General features: G+C 41.3%; 1 protein-coding gene across 1 annotated transcript in view; it reads right to left on the reverse strand.

Moving 5' to 3' along the window:
- The window catches only part of LOC115150197 (WD repeat-containing protein 1), a 29,053-nt gene that overhangs the window by 9,776 nt on the left and 6,416 nt on the right, over positions 1–12,861 (reverse strand). The window contains exons 6-14 of the mRNA XM_029693208.1: positions 12,025–12,102; positions 10,921–11,001; positions 10,000–10,233; positions 9,397–9,484; positions 8,825–8,981; positions 6,223–6,310; positions 5,949–6,059; positions 582–755; positions 177–321 (exon numbers count right to left, since the gene is read on the reverse strand). Coding sequence (XP_029549068.1) covers positions 177–321; positions 582–755; positions 5,949–6,059; positions 6,223–6,310; positions 8,825–8,981; positions 9,397–9,484; positions 10,000–10,233; positions 10,921–11,001; positions 12,025–12,102 — 1,156 coding nt within the window. The remainder of the gene's footprint in view (positions 1–176; positions 322–581; positions 756–5,948; positions 6,060–6,222; positions 6,311–8,824; positions 8,982–9,396; positions 9,485–9,999; positions 10,234–10,920; positions 11,002–12,024; positions 12,103–12,861) is intronic.

Below are 12,861 nucleotides of genomic sequence, written 5' to 3' on the forward strand. Positions count from 1 at the left end.
AACCCCATCCCACAGTCAAGAGTGGTGACACATTATCCCAGCAACATCTTCAGTTTCCATGACTTGAAATATCTGAATACGATAACAAAGAGAGGATTTAAATAACTCCAGACACTTCTCCCTCTCTGGGTGTGTGTGTGCCACCTTTGCTCTCTGAAAGCTATTTTGGCCCTCACCTGGGATCTTCAGCCTCTTGTCTGCATCATTCACTGTCCAAACGTAGACCATCATGTCCATTCCACCGCTGGCAAAGTGCTCGTTGTCAGGGGACCAGGCCAAGGTAACTACTTTAGCGTGGTGTCCATAAAAATCATTTTTGACCTGTAGGAGGGGGATAAACAGAAATGGATACAGAATCCAACATAAAAAGTCTCCACTCACACTCAAATTGATGGGATGATTGTATGCATTACACTACCACCGACTGATATTCACAAACCCAAATGGCATTTGCTGTTCATTGGGCTTTAGGAATATATTTATTGTACATAATTTGAGCATTCAGGACAATCAATATGGGACATGTTAATAGGTTATTTTTGCACATTTTGCTTGAGATGGATGCGTGAGAGACTGCATACCGAGTAATCATCCGCCACAGTGAAAACTGTGACGACCTTCTTCTCGTCAGTGACGGCCAGGTAGGCTCCGTCTTTGGAGTAGGCCATGTCTGTAACTGGCCCTTTGGCCTCCATGCTCTTCCCCTCATCCTTCAGAGTGTTGCCTTGGACAGAATACAAGCGGACCTTCCCATCCTGCCGGGAGGAGGGAGAGAGGTGTCAAAGAAATACTATGGACAAGGGGAGGAATATTGAGTAGTTAGATCCGACCCACACCTAAATAAAATAAGCAATCAGTTGAACAACAGTGTCATTCCCTCAGAGTTTCATAGCACCGGTTAATAGTGCAGAGTGGCTGTGGAGCCAACTCCTTGGGATCTTTAGTCAGCTGCACCAAAAGATCTGGAGCTTCTGCGTATCACATTAAGTGCATGTGTATAATCATGCTATTCAGGAAAACTGTCATGGCGCTCCTATGATCTAACTTTATTAATGTCTGCAAGATCACACAATCACAGTATTCATAACAGAACCAAATAGCATAACGTCATTGTAAGACAAAAACACCACATTTCGCTCTGTGGCCAAAAGGCAACAGCGCTCGCCACTTGGCAAAATACACAGGTAGTCGGCTATGCTACAGTTTGTTAACGCCAATCTGCTCTAAAATTTGAAATTGTATAACGCCAAGATCTAAATACATATCCCCATAAAACTGATTGAGATCAAAACGGTTACTATGCAGAATGTTTCACCGTTAACTTGAATTATTCTGCATGATTGAATGTGGTGGTGTTTGTCTTACAGTAATGTAAATTATGCTATTTGGTTATGTTCTGAATACTGTGATCACTATTAGAGGTCGACCGATTAATCGGAATGGCCGATTTCAAGTTCATTACAATCGGAAATCGGTATTTTTGGACGCCGATTTGGCCGTTTTTTATTTTACACCTTTAACTAGGCAAGTCAGCTAAGAACACATTCTTATTTTCAATGACGGCCTAGGAACGGTGGGTTAACTGCCTTGTTCAGGGGCAGAACGACAGATTTTTACCTTGTCAACTCGGGGATTCAATCTTGCAACCTTACGGTTAACTAGTCCAACACTAACCACCTGCTTTACATTGCACTCCACGAGGAGCCTGCCTGTTACGCGAATGCAGTAAGAAGCCAAGGTAAGTTGCTAGCTAGCATTAAACTTATCTTATAAAAAACAATCATAATCACTAGTTAACCTGTTAGGGTATAGGGGGCAGTATTGAGAATTTTTTGAAAAAATATGTGCCCATTTTTAACTGCCTATTACACCAACTCAGAAGCTAGAATATGCATATTATTGTTCAGGTTTGGATAGAAAACACCCTAAAGTTTCTAGAACTGTTTGAATGGTGTCTGAGTATAACAGAACTCATTTGGCAGGCAAAACCCTGAGACAGATTCTGACAGGAAGTGGATACCTGATGTGTTGAATTGACTTTGAGCCTATGCCATTGAAAAACAAAGGGGGTGAGGAATGTTTTGGCACTTCCTATTGCTTCCACAAGATGTCCCCAGCCTTTACAAAGTGTTTTGAGTCTTCTACAGTGAGATCTGACTGAAGAAGAGCTTTGGAACGGCGATGGCCCATTAGACACCTGGCGCGCGAGTTGATGGTGGGTACTCTCATTCCGAAACGTTTTAAAAGAGAACCCAATGGTCCGCCTTGAATTTTATTCATGTTCTGGTTAGAAAAGGCCCTAATGATTTATGCGATACAACGTTTGACATGTTTGAACGAACGTAAATATATTTTTTCCGTTCGTGAAGTGAAGTCCGGCTGGCTTAGATCATGTGCTACAACACGGAGGTTTTTGGACATAAATGATGAGCTTTTTTGAACAAAACTACATTCGTTATGGACCTGGGATTCTTTGGAAGTGACATCTGATGAAGAGAATCAAAGGTAATGGATTATTTACATAGTATTTTCGATTTTAGATCTCTCCAACATGGCGGTTAGTCTGTATCGCAATGCGTATTATTCTGGCGCAGTGCTCAGATTATTGCAAAGTGTGATTTCCCAGTAAGGTTAATTTTAAATCTGGCAAGTCCATTGCGTTCAAGAGATGTAAATCTATAATTCTTTGAATGACAATATAATATTTTACCAATGTTTTCTAATATTAATTAATTATTTTGTTGTCATGACTTGACTGCCGGTATTGGAGGGAAACGATTTCCTGAACATCAACGCCATAGTAAAACGCTGTTTTTAGATATAAATATGAACTTGATAGAACTAAAAATGCATGCATTGTCTAACATAATGTCCTAGGAGTGTCATCTGATGGAGATTGTAAAAGGTTAGTGCATAATTTTAGCTGATTTTATGGTTTTGGTGACGCCTGTCTTTGAATCGACAATACACTACACACAGCTATTGTCAATGTACTCTCCTAACATAACCTAACTTTATGCTTTCCCCGTAAAACCTTTTTGAAATCGGAAAACGTGGTTAGATTAAGGAGATGTTTATCTTTCAAAGGCTGTAAGTTAGTTGTATGTTTGAGAAATTTGAATTTTGACATTTATTTGTTTTCAAATTTGCCGCTCTTGAAATGCACCTGCTGTTGATAGGGTGCGCCACGGGGGGCACGCTAACGTCCCACATAGCCCCAAGAAGTTAACTACACATGGTTGATGATATTACTAGTTTATCTAGCCTCTCCTGCGTTGCATATAATCGCTTAGGTACATGTTGCTCCAACGTGTACCTAACCATAAACATCAATGCCTTTCTTAAAATCAATACACAAGTCTATATTTTTAAACCTGCATATTTAGTTAATATTGCCTGCCAACATGAATTTCTTTTAACTAGTGAAAATGTGTCACCTCTGCAACAGAGTCAGGGTATATGCAGCAGTTTGGGCCGCCTGGCTCGTTGCGAACTAATTTGCCAGAATTTTACGTAATTATGACATAACATTGAAGGTTGTGCAATGTAACAGGAATATTTAGACTTATGATGCCACCTGTTAGATAAAATAGGGAACGGTTCCGTATTTCACTGAAAGAATAAACGTGATAGGTCATTAATATGGTCGAATCCGGAAACTAAGGCTCGTTTTCCCTGTATTATGTTATAATTAAGTCTGATTTGATAGAGCAGTCTGACTGAGCGATGGAAGGCACCAGCAGGCTCGTAAGCATTCATTCAAACAGCACTTTAGTGCGTTTTGCCAGCAGCTCTTTGCTATGATTCAAGCATTGCGCTGTTTATGACTTCAAGCCTATCAACTCCCGAGATTAGGCTGGTGTAACCCATGTGAAATGGCTAGCTAGTTAGCGGGGTGCGCGCTAATAGCATTTCAAACGTCAGTTGCTCTGCATGGGTAACACTGCTTCGAGGGTGGCTGTTGTCGATGTGTTCCTGGTTCGAGCCCAGGTAGGAGCGAGGAGAGGGACGGAAGCTATACTGTTACACTGGCAATACTAAAGTGCCTATAAGAACATCCAATAGTCAAAGGTATATGAAATACAAATCGTAGAGAGAGAAATAGTCCTATAATAAACTACAACCTAAAACTTCTTACATGGGAATATTGGAGACTCATGTTAAAAGGAACAAAAAAGCTTTCATATGTTCTCACGTTCTGAGCAAGGAACTTAAACGTTAGCTTTCTTACATGGAGAAGAAAGAAAAAAAGGGCATTATGTGCCAACACTTTGTTTTTGCATTATTTAAACCAAATTGAACATGTTTCATTATTTATTTGAGGCTAAATTGATTGTATTGATGTATTATATTAAGTTAAAATAAGGTGTTCATTCAGTATTGTTGTAATTGTCATTATTACAAAAAAAAAAAAAAAAGCCGATTAATTGCTATCGGCTTTTTTTGGTCCTCCAATAAATCGGTATTTAATAATCATAAATCGGTCGACCTCTAATCACTATTAGAGCTGTAGCGGTGACCATATTACCGCCACACGGCAGTCATGGCCATAGTAAAAATTGCTCTACTTTATTCCTTTCTCAAGAGAGTAAAGATGCTGTCAACAGTTAGATTTAGTTGCGAAAACATGTTACTATCGATGTGCCCAAAAAGATTTCACTTGGTTTCCCAAATGAAGCACCGAGTAGCTGCAGGAACAGGGTTGGAGAGACCATGGCACAGAGAGTTTGGGCGGAATATCACCTGTCGCACTGCGAAACCATGCTCTTCAAACAGTGGTTAATACGTGTTCTTATATTTATTTCTCAGCTGCTCATATTAAGCATATGCTCTGCTATAAAACCGAAGAAGCCTAACCAGCATCATTGAAAACTGGACCGGTGGGAATGCGCACCCCCCAGTCGAGCATATACAGATGTCTTCCCCCCCCCCCCCCCCCCCCCCCTCAGTGCCCCTGTTCCTGCCCCTTTGTTAAGGTGATATTCTAAATAGAAACAAACTTCACATATCAGTAAAGACTACATTAAAATTGAGAAGTCTGGTGGGTGAAAATATAAATCACTAGAAAGAACAGCTGTGCAGCCTGAGGCAAGGAACAGAGCACAAGCTTTTTTTGTTGCTTAAAGTCACATCATGAAGCCAATTCATGTTTTGATTTCTAAGACATTAAGGTTTGTATCATTAACAACTATAGTTACCAAATAACACTAAAATCTAGCATATAGGACCTGTTTCAATGATCACTTACGCGAAACATATCCATTTCATATGCGCACTCGCTCCGGAATGGGAAAAATATCCTTTCTATTTAGCCAACTTCAATTCTTCAATTCTTCTTACTATAAAATCATATAATTGCACAGAACTACAGCATGGAGCAAAGCCAGATAACATACAGTATGCCAACTCAAATTCTGTTCTGAAACACTTTTCATATAATGCTTTAGACCCAACTACAATAACAGATTTATTGCGATGGTGTATATTACTTTTGTTTGTTAATTAATGCTCAATTGCTCTCAGACGAGCAGGCTTTCGCATGACAATAACCGGCTGACAAGATTTCACCACCACAGCCCTAATCATTGTGTGATCTTGCAGACATTGATTCAGCTTTGATATAACTTTATTAAAACGAGCACCATTCGCCTATGTGGCCCGTTTCTATTGAGTAGAGAACATACAAGAGTTGGGAAGCTAAAGTTCTTTGAGTGTGGTGGACTAAAGATGGCTGAGGATCTAACTTTTTAGACAAGGCCTTAATAGTGCCCGATGCAAGTTCAAACATAACGTTAGAATGCATGACGAACTATAACCCAGGGCATGGTCAAATAGACCTTGACATTCCATTCTTTTTGATACCACACTAAGATAGCTTAGTGTTGGATCAGAAGTAGTATGATCTATAATAGTTCCAGTTCAAATGAAGTTGCTATATGTAGACTTACTGCCCCGCCCACTGCCGCAGTGCTGCCCCCTGGGTGGATGGCTCCTGCTTCAGGCTCGTAGTCCAGACTGTCCAGCGTGAACACCTTCTTCTGGTCCTTCAGCAACACCACCTGACGACCACACAGTCAATATTAACACTATCCAGAACAGACAATTTAATGGTGTCACCCATATATGAATAACACGAAATACTTGTGTGTTGACAACACTGTCTACCATACTATGATGCCTGAATGACATGAGTTGGCACACATTAGGAGAGGATTTTGTTACCTGTCCAATGCACACGGCCAATGTGAGCCCCCCTGTTGCTACGGAAACATGTTTAGGCTGGAAGTCCATCTTTACCAGGTTGGAAGCACTGCAAAAACAAACTGTTAGTAACCACGTTTCCAGCCACAAGTATGCAAGTAAAGTAATACCCTATTAAAAGAAATATGAAGTTACGGTGCAATTTCATAGATGCCAACAGAATGTTAGTTCGACATTGTCAGAACTTTGTGTTGGCAATTACGCGTGAAATGGTGGTGGACACCTTTATGTGCAAACATTGATATAATAACCATCATATCGAAGTAAACTTGGAGTCATAAGATAATATGGTGAGTGGTCAGGAAAGCATGCAGTTTTAGGCTACAGCTGAAATAAGTTATGAACTTCACAGGTTGGTGAAAGTGCACAGTGATGAGCTTGATGCCGCTTTCCAAAAAATATCTAAGGTCTTATTTTGTTGACATTATGATCAATGCTCGACTGCTGTTGGACAAATAAAACTATTATTGAATTTATCCACAATCTCATGCAGACTAGCCTATCAGCACAGTCTACCTGCAAACTGTTGGCTAGAGCGCACAAGGCAAGATCAGAGTGGGCACATTTGCTATTTAATGCAATAGTTGTGACAAAACTACCAGTAGAGTTGAAAATGTGACAGAAACACACACCAGATTTTTATTCGGTACATGAAAACCTAAGTGAAAAAGTACATTGTGTGCACTACGTCATCACGCACTGATTTTTCTCTGCAACAACTAAGTTTGGTGGGGAAATTCAGATATTTTCTTTAGGCACACTTTAGAAAATTGATATGTCGCTAATTGGATGGAAACCGAGCTATTGAATCGTTTTCAAATAACATGGCCCTTTAAGTCTTGGGGGGGAGAGAAATCAACATGTCAATAGATTCACTATTAACTGAACATACCCTTTCCCAGAGGTGTGGAATCGAGTCACAAATATGATGACTTGCTACTCGACTTTAACACCAACGACTCGTGACTTGACTTTCAGCCTTATGACTCGACACCCTCCCCAAGCCCAAATATAAAAAGTTATGCTATTTAAAATTAAATAAATTTAAGTGTGCCGCGCATCAACTTCATTTAACGGATTACAGTTTGAGTCGGACAGCAGCCAATGAAATTGTGCCAGCTGAGAAAAAGTTGTGCGTGGCAGTGCAGAGGAACGTCGGCGGGTGAATTCAGATGGAGCCCTTGGAAAGATGATACCCAAACATTTTATTTTCAGATATAAAGACGACGCTGTATCAACAAAACAGATTGCAACTTGCAAAACATGCGGGAAGAAAATTACAGACGGAGGCGCAAGAATTTGTAACTTTGTTCGACATTTGAAGCTGCACAAAGAACGGTAAGTCGTGGCTAATATAGCCGACAGCTATACATTTTATTACTTTACTAGTGTAGGCTAACGTAACGTTAAATCAATGAGCCTCCACACAGTCAGTGCAGGTACGTGATCTTTGCGCCCAAGATTGAGCTACAACTGGCTAGGCAGTTGGTAGCCTAAATCCTTCCTGATGTTATTGCTGTTCCTAAAACCATTGACATATGTTAGCCTACTGTAACCACAGTGTGTGTGTGTGTGTTAAGGTTGGGCGATCGTGTTAAAGCCCACGTCGCCCATAGCGATCCTCGATCACTATTGGGGGGGGGGGGGGGGGGGGGGGGGTTCTTTCTCATGGCTACCCATGTAATTCCATGGAAATATAAAATTTATTTGGAAAGCAATAAATATTATTTTTTTAAAGCATTCATGATTTGCGTAAATGTAATACTAACTATTGCTCTTGTTAAAAATATGAAATGGTATTACATTTGGTGAAGAGCACATTATGACTTGTTTAGGACTCGAAACTTGCCTGTCTTGACTTGGGACTTGAGTGCTAAGACTTGAGACTTACTTGTGACTTGTAAAACAATGACTTGGTCCCACCTCTGCCCTTTTCAATATCATTAATAGTGTTCAATCAAATGTATTTATAAAGCCCTTTTTACATCAGCAGAAGTCACAAAGTACTATACAGCAACCCAGTCTAAAACCCCCAAGAGCAAGTAACGCAGCTGTAGCATTTATACCTAGAAAGGCAGGAACTTAGGAAGAAACCACACTCTTCTGGCTGTGCCTGGTAGAGATAAGAGTAGATGGCCATTAAGGCCAGATCGTTCAAACGGTCATCGATGACCAGCAAGGTCAAATAACCAGTGGTTATAGAGGGTGCAACACGTCAGCACCTCCAGAGTAAATGTTAGTTGGCTTTTCATAGGTGAGCATTCAGAGGTCAAGACAGCAGGTGAGAGCGAGAGGGTTGAAACAGCAGGTCCAGGACAAGGTAGCATGTCCAGTGAACAGGAGGTGTCAAATATACATGTCACTATTGGTTTACGAATGAAAGTACGACATAACAGCTCTCTTGTCCAATGACAAAAAGTGAATCTCATAAGGAAGCAGCGTTATTACAAAGCTACCCTCACTAGATATAAAGAGAACTGATAAGAGAACTGATAAATATTTCAGTGAAATCTGTCTTTTAATCTCATCTTCTACCCTAAGTATAGAGCACGTCGGGACCCACCTGTATTCTTTCTTTGTCACGCTGGTGAAGCGGACCGTGTCATCCATGCTGCAGGTCACCAGCTGGTCGGCCTCGTCCACCGCCATCTTGGTCACAAGGTTGCTGTGGCCCTTCCCTGAGAAGCAGTCGTTCTCCCCGGTCTCCGCATCCCAGTAATGTGGAAGCCACAGTTAAGGATCGTCTGACTGACACCAGGAGGGCAGTAGAGCAGATCTTAACATGAGCTTAACTAACACAAGGGACCATAACATTGGTGGTGTGGGCCTCTTATTAAACTAACAAGGACATTCGCTGCAGTTATGTGCAGTACATTTATGTAATATAAGCAGACATGGCTATTACATTTTATGTGAGTCTTCATTAGGTGCCAATGTTGCTACTGGATTATGAATACACAAGGCTTTAACTATTAGCACTTGAGGGAATTTATTAGGCTCCTTGTGTTCCAAATGCCAACCACCTAGATAAGCCCCATTCATTCAGGGGAAATGGACTGTGCAGAAAGCACAGTTCATCATTAATATGCCTCAGTGTTGACACAGCATGCCTTCATTTTCCCAGTGAAAGGATATTGATGTGCCCGTCATGGCTGCCAGAGTAGATGTGGGCCCGCCCCTTGTTTTTGTGAACGGTCAAGGACTGAATGGATTTGCTGTGACCCTGTAAGGCACATAATGTGAGATTTGTTTAGCACAGTCAAATAGTCAGTTAAGAACATTCATTCTATTTGACTCAAGTGTCACAGTTGTGATACTTCCTGTCTTGGCATGAATTCAGCATTTCCAATCAATGTTCAATTTCATGGGTCCCTAGCAAACTGTCAAAATTAACTATTTCATTTTGAGGAATGCTGACAAAACCACTTGTATGCCATCTCCTTTCCTGTTACTGAACTATGTGCTTGTGTTGAGTAACAAGTGACTTGAAGACAACTTTAAAGGAAGATTATGTGATCAGGATAAAGATAATGTTTGTAGACATGATAAGCTAAGTCAGCTAGGGACCGTTTCTGGGCAGAGCATCAATATCAGGAGATTAAGCCTGCCAATTGTGTCCAAATTGTAAAAAAAGTATTAAAATATTAAACACCCTCAATCCCCAACTCTAAGATGTGTTCACACTACACCATATTGCATTCTGAAAACCCTGTAGTGTGAAAGAAGGTTTGGGCTTACCTTGATGGTGCGGAACGGCCGGTCGGGGTTGCTCTTATCCAGGTAGTTGATGTAGCCCGACAGGGATATGCTGAGCAGGTGGTCCTTCTGCCACAGGCAGCCCAGCTGCTGGTCCATGACGTCGCCTCCCATGTTGAAGGTGGTGAGGGCCATGCTGGTGCCCACATCCCACAGCTTCACAGTCTTGTCACCCGAGGCAGAGATGAGCTGGGAGCTGTCAGGGCTCCAGCTCACCTGAAGGAGAACAGAGGGAAGGAGTGGACCCAGGGTGACAAATAGGCATCACATCACTGTCTGTTATCACAATGCTTTCAGAAGAAAGCTGTGCCGCTATAGTTTCTCTTTGGTAATGCAAAATGTGCAGTCCCATGCATTTTATTAAGCAGATGGCTAAGTTAGACACTACGGTCTTCCTGTGACCTGAAGTAGTCACACTGGAGCTAGACATTCCAACGCTGCATTGCAGTGCATGTCATGTTGTGGGTTAGAATCCCAGTTCAGATATGCCAGTGATGGAATACATTAGATAGTCTAATTGTGTTATACTCAATCACCAATTCAAATTCCTAGAAATAAAATATTGTTGGGGGCATACAAAGTGAAATAGAGTGATGTTTTAAAATGCAGGGGGTACAAGAAAGTCTGACTTTCACAGGAACACATCGCACTTCTAATTTGAAAAGGAAAGCATCCATTTAGTTTGTTTACGTTCATGTCCCTCTAGCAACTGCATGGCAGCTTTCATCTTGACTGGGTGTTCACCCCTCACCAGTGAAGCCTGACAAGTTATGCTGAAGAGGAAAAAGACTGACGTTTCCATTCTCAGCAGGCTAACGTAAAAACCCAATGCCTACATGTCTCAAACCACCAGACAAAGTTGAACGATAAGAGAAACTCCGTAAAAGCCGTCGAGATACTTACGGCATAGACTCCTCCTTCGTGGGCCTTCGCTCCGCCCAGAGCCCCAAGCTTCTCGCCAGTCTTTCCGTCGTATAGGAAGATCTAGGAAAACAGGGCAATGTTACACTTCTAGTAAGAACCAGTACTGTAGGGTAAAATGTAATTTCAACAGCCACGTAGAAACGCCCATCTGTCTACTACTGCCCTCTAGTCAGCAATTCTTGTCAGTTCACTGGAAAGTATCTGACATAATGTGCTGAGTCACAGCTGTTTTCTACTGTACTTCTATTCCCCCTCCAACACACATTCACTAAAATATACTGAACAAAAATAAAAACGCAACATTCAACAATTTTGAGTTACAGTTTATATAAGGAAATCAATTGAAATATAATTCATTAGGCCCTAATCTATGGATTTCACAACTAGGCATAGGCCCACCCAATCAGAATTTGTTTTCCCCACAAAAGGGCTTAATTACAGACAAAAGTACTCCTCAGTTTCACCAGCTGTCCGGGTGGCTGTTCTCAGACGATCCCGCAGGTGAAGAAGCCAGATGTGGAGGTCCTGGGCTGGCGTGGTTACACGTGGTCTGCGGTTGAGGCCGGTTGGGTGTACTGCCATATTCTCTAAAATGACGTTGGAGACGGCTTATGGTAGAGAAATGAACATTAAATTCTGGCAACAGCTCTGGTGGACATTCCTGCAGTCAGCATACCAATTGCACACTCCCTCAACTTGAGACAACATCTGTGGCATTGTGACAAAACCTTTGAGTGGCCTTTTGTCCCCAGCACAAGGTGCACCTGTGTAATGATCATGCTTTTTAATATGCCACACCTGTCAGGTGGATGGATTATCTTGGCAAAAAAAGAAATGCACACCAAATTTGATAGAATAAGCTTTTTGAGCGTATGGAAAATGTCTGAAATCTTTTATTTCAGCTCATGAAACATGGGACCAACAATTTACATGTTGTGTGTATATTTTTGTTCAGTATAAAATACAATTCTAGAAGAATTAAGACAGGCTGTCAATGTTCTACCATCTGTGGTGGGTTCTGAGACCACCTTAGTGATGCTGGGTCCCTGACCATGGAGCAGCTCTGATAGCTAGCAGACTCACCTGACCGTCAGCGCCAGCCGTACAGAAGCGGTTCCCGTCTGGAGAGAAACGCACACAGTTGACAAACCGGCTGTGGTCCTAGGATGGGGTAGGAGATTGTTAGAGACTTGAGCTTTTCCAAAAAGGACTATTAACTATTGATTTTCTGGTTCATTTAAGAAAGCTACATTTGTATACTGGTTGTTGTCTATCAATTATACTGTCAAGTTTAAGTCTCTGGAAAATATTGCAAGTAATTTGACAGTTACCTGACTAACACATTGATCCAGCTTTCTACAAACCCCTTCTCTTTTAAAAACAGAGAATATACACAAACAGAAGGGACAACCTACTTCTGGAGACCCTTAGCAGAAATTCTTCAGAGGAATTTCAGTTGTTTCGTTACATAAGGTTCCCTTTTCAAACAGCAGTGACACCCATATTGTAGATCTCATAAGTCTCAATTATTGCGTAGTCTCTGATGAAAGTTCATGGGAAAAAGCCTACACGGAGCTCAGACTGGCACCAACAACCCCAACAAAACATAGCAGCGTGAATATCAAAAGCAAGTCAGTGCCAAAATACTTGATCTAAACGCAATGCTCTTAAAATGACTATCAAGGAGTATGAGATTAGCAGAATCAGGATGTGCTTGAATGGAGACTGCAACATTCTGACAAATAGATAACACTATCTTGCCTCGTTTGACTATTGAGACCGCATATCATATAGTTTTTAAATTACTGATTGAAAGGGGTATCCCATTTGCATCCTAACTAATAGACCAAATGGTAATGTTCAGCAACACAGCAGAAGTGATTTAATCTCTACGAGTGAGGTCATGTGCTTAATAAAGTA

Source organism: Salmo trutta, chromosome 16 (genome assembly GCF_901001165.1).
Source record: "Salmo trutta chromosome 16, fSalTru1.1, whole genome shotgun sequence".
Taxonomy (NCBI): domain Eukaryota; kingdom Metazoa; phylum Chordata; class Actinopteri; order Salmoniformes; family Salmonidae; genus Salmo; species Salmo trutta.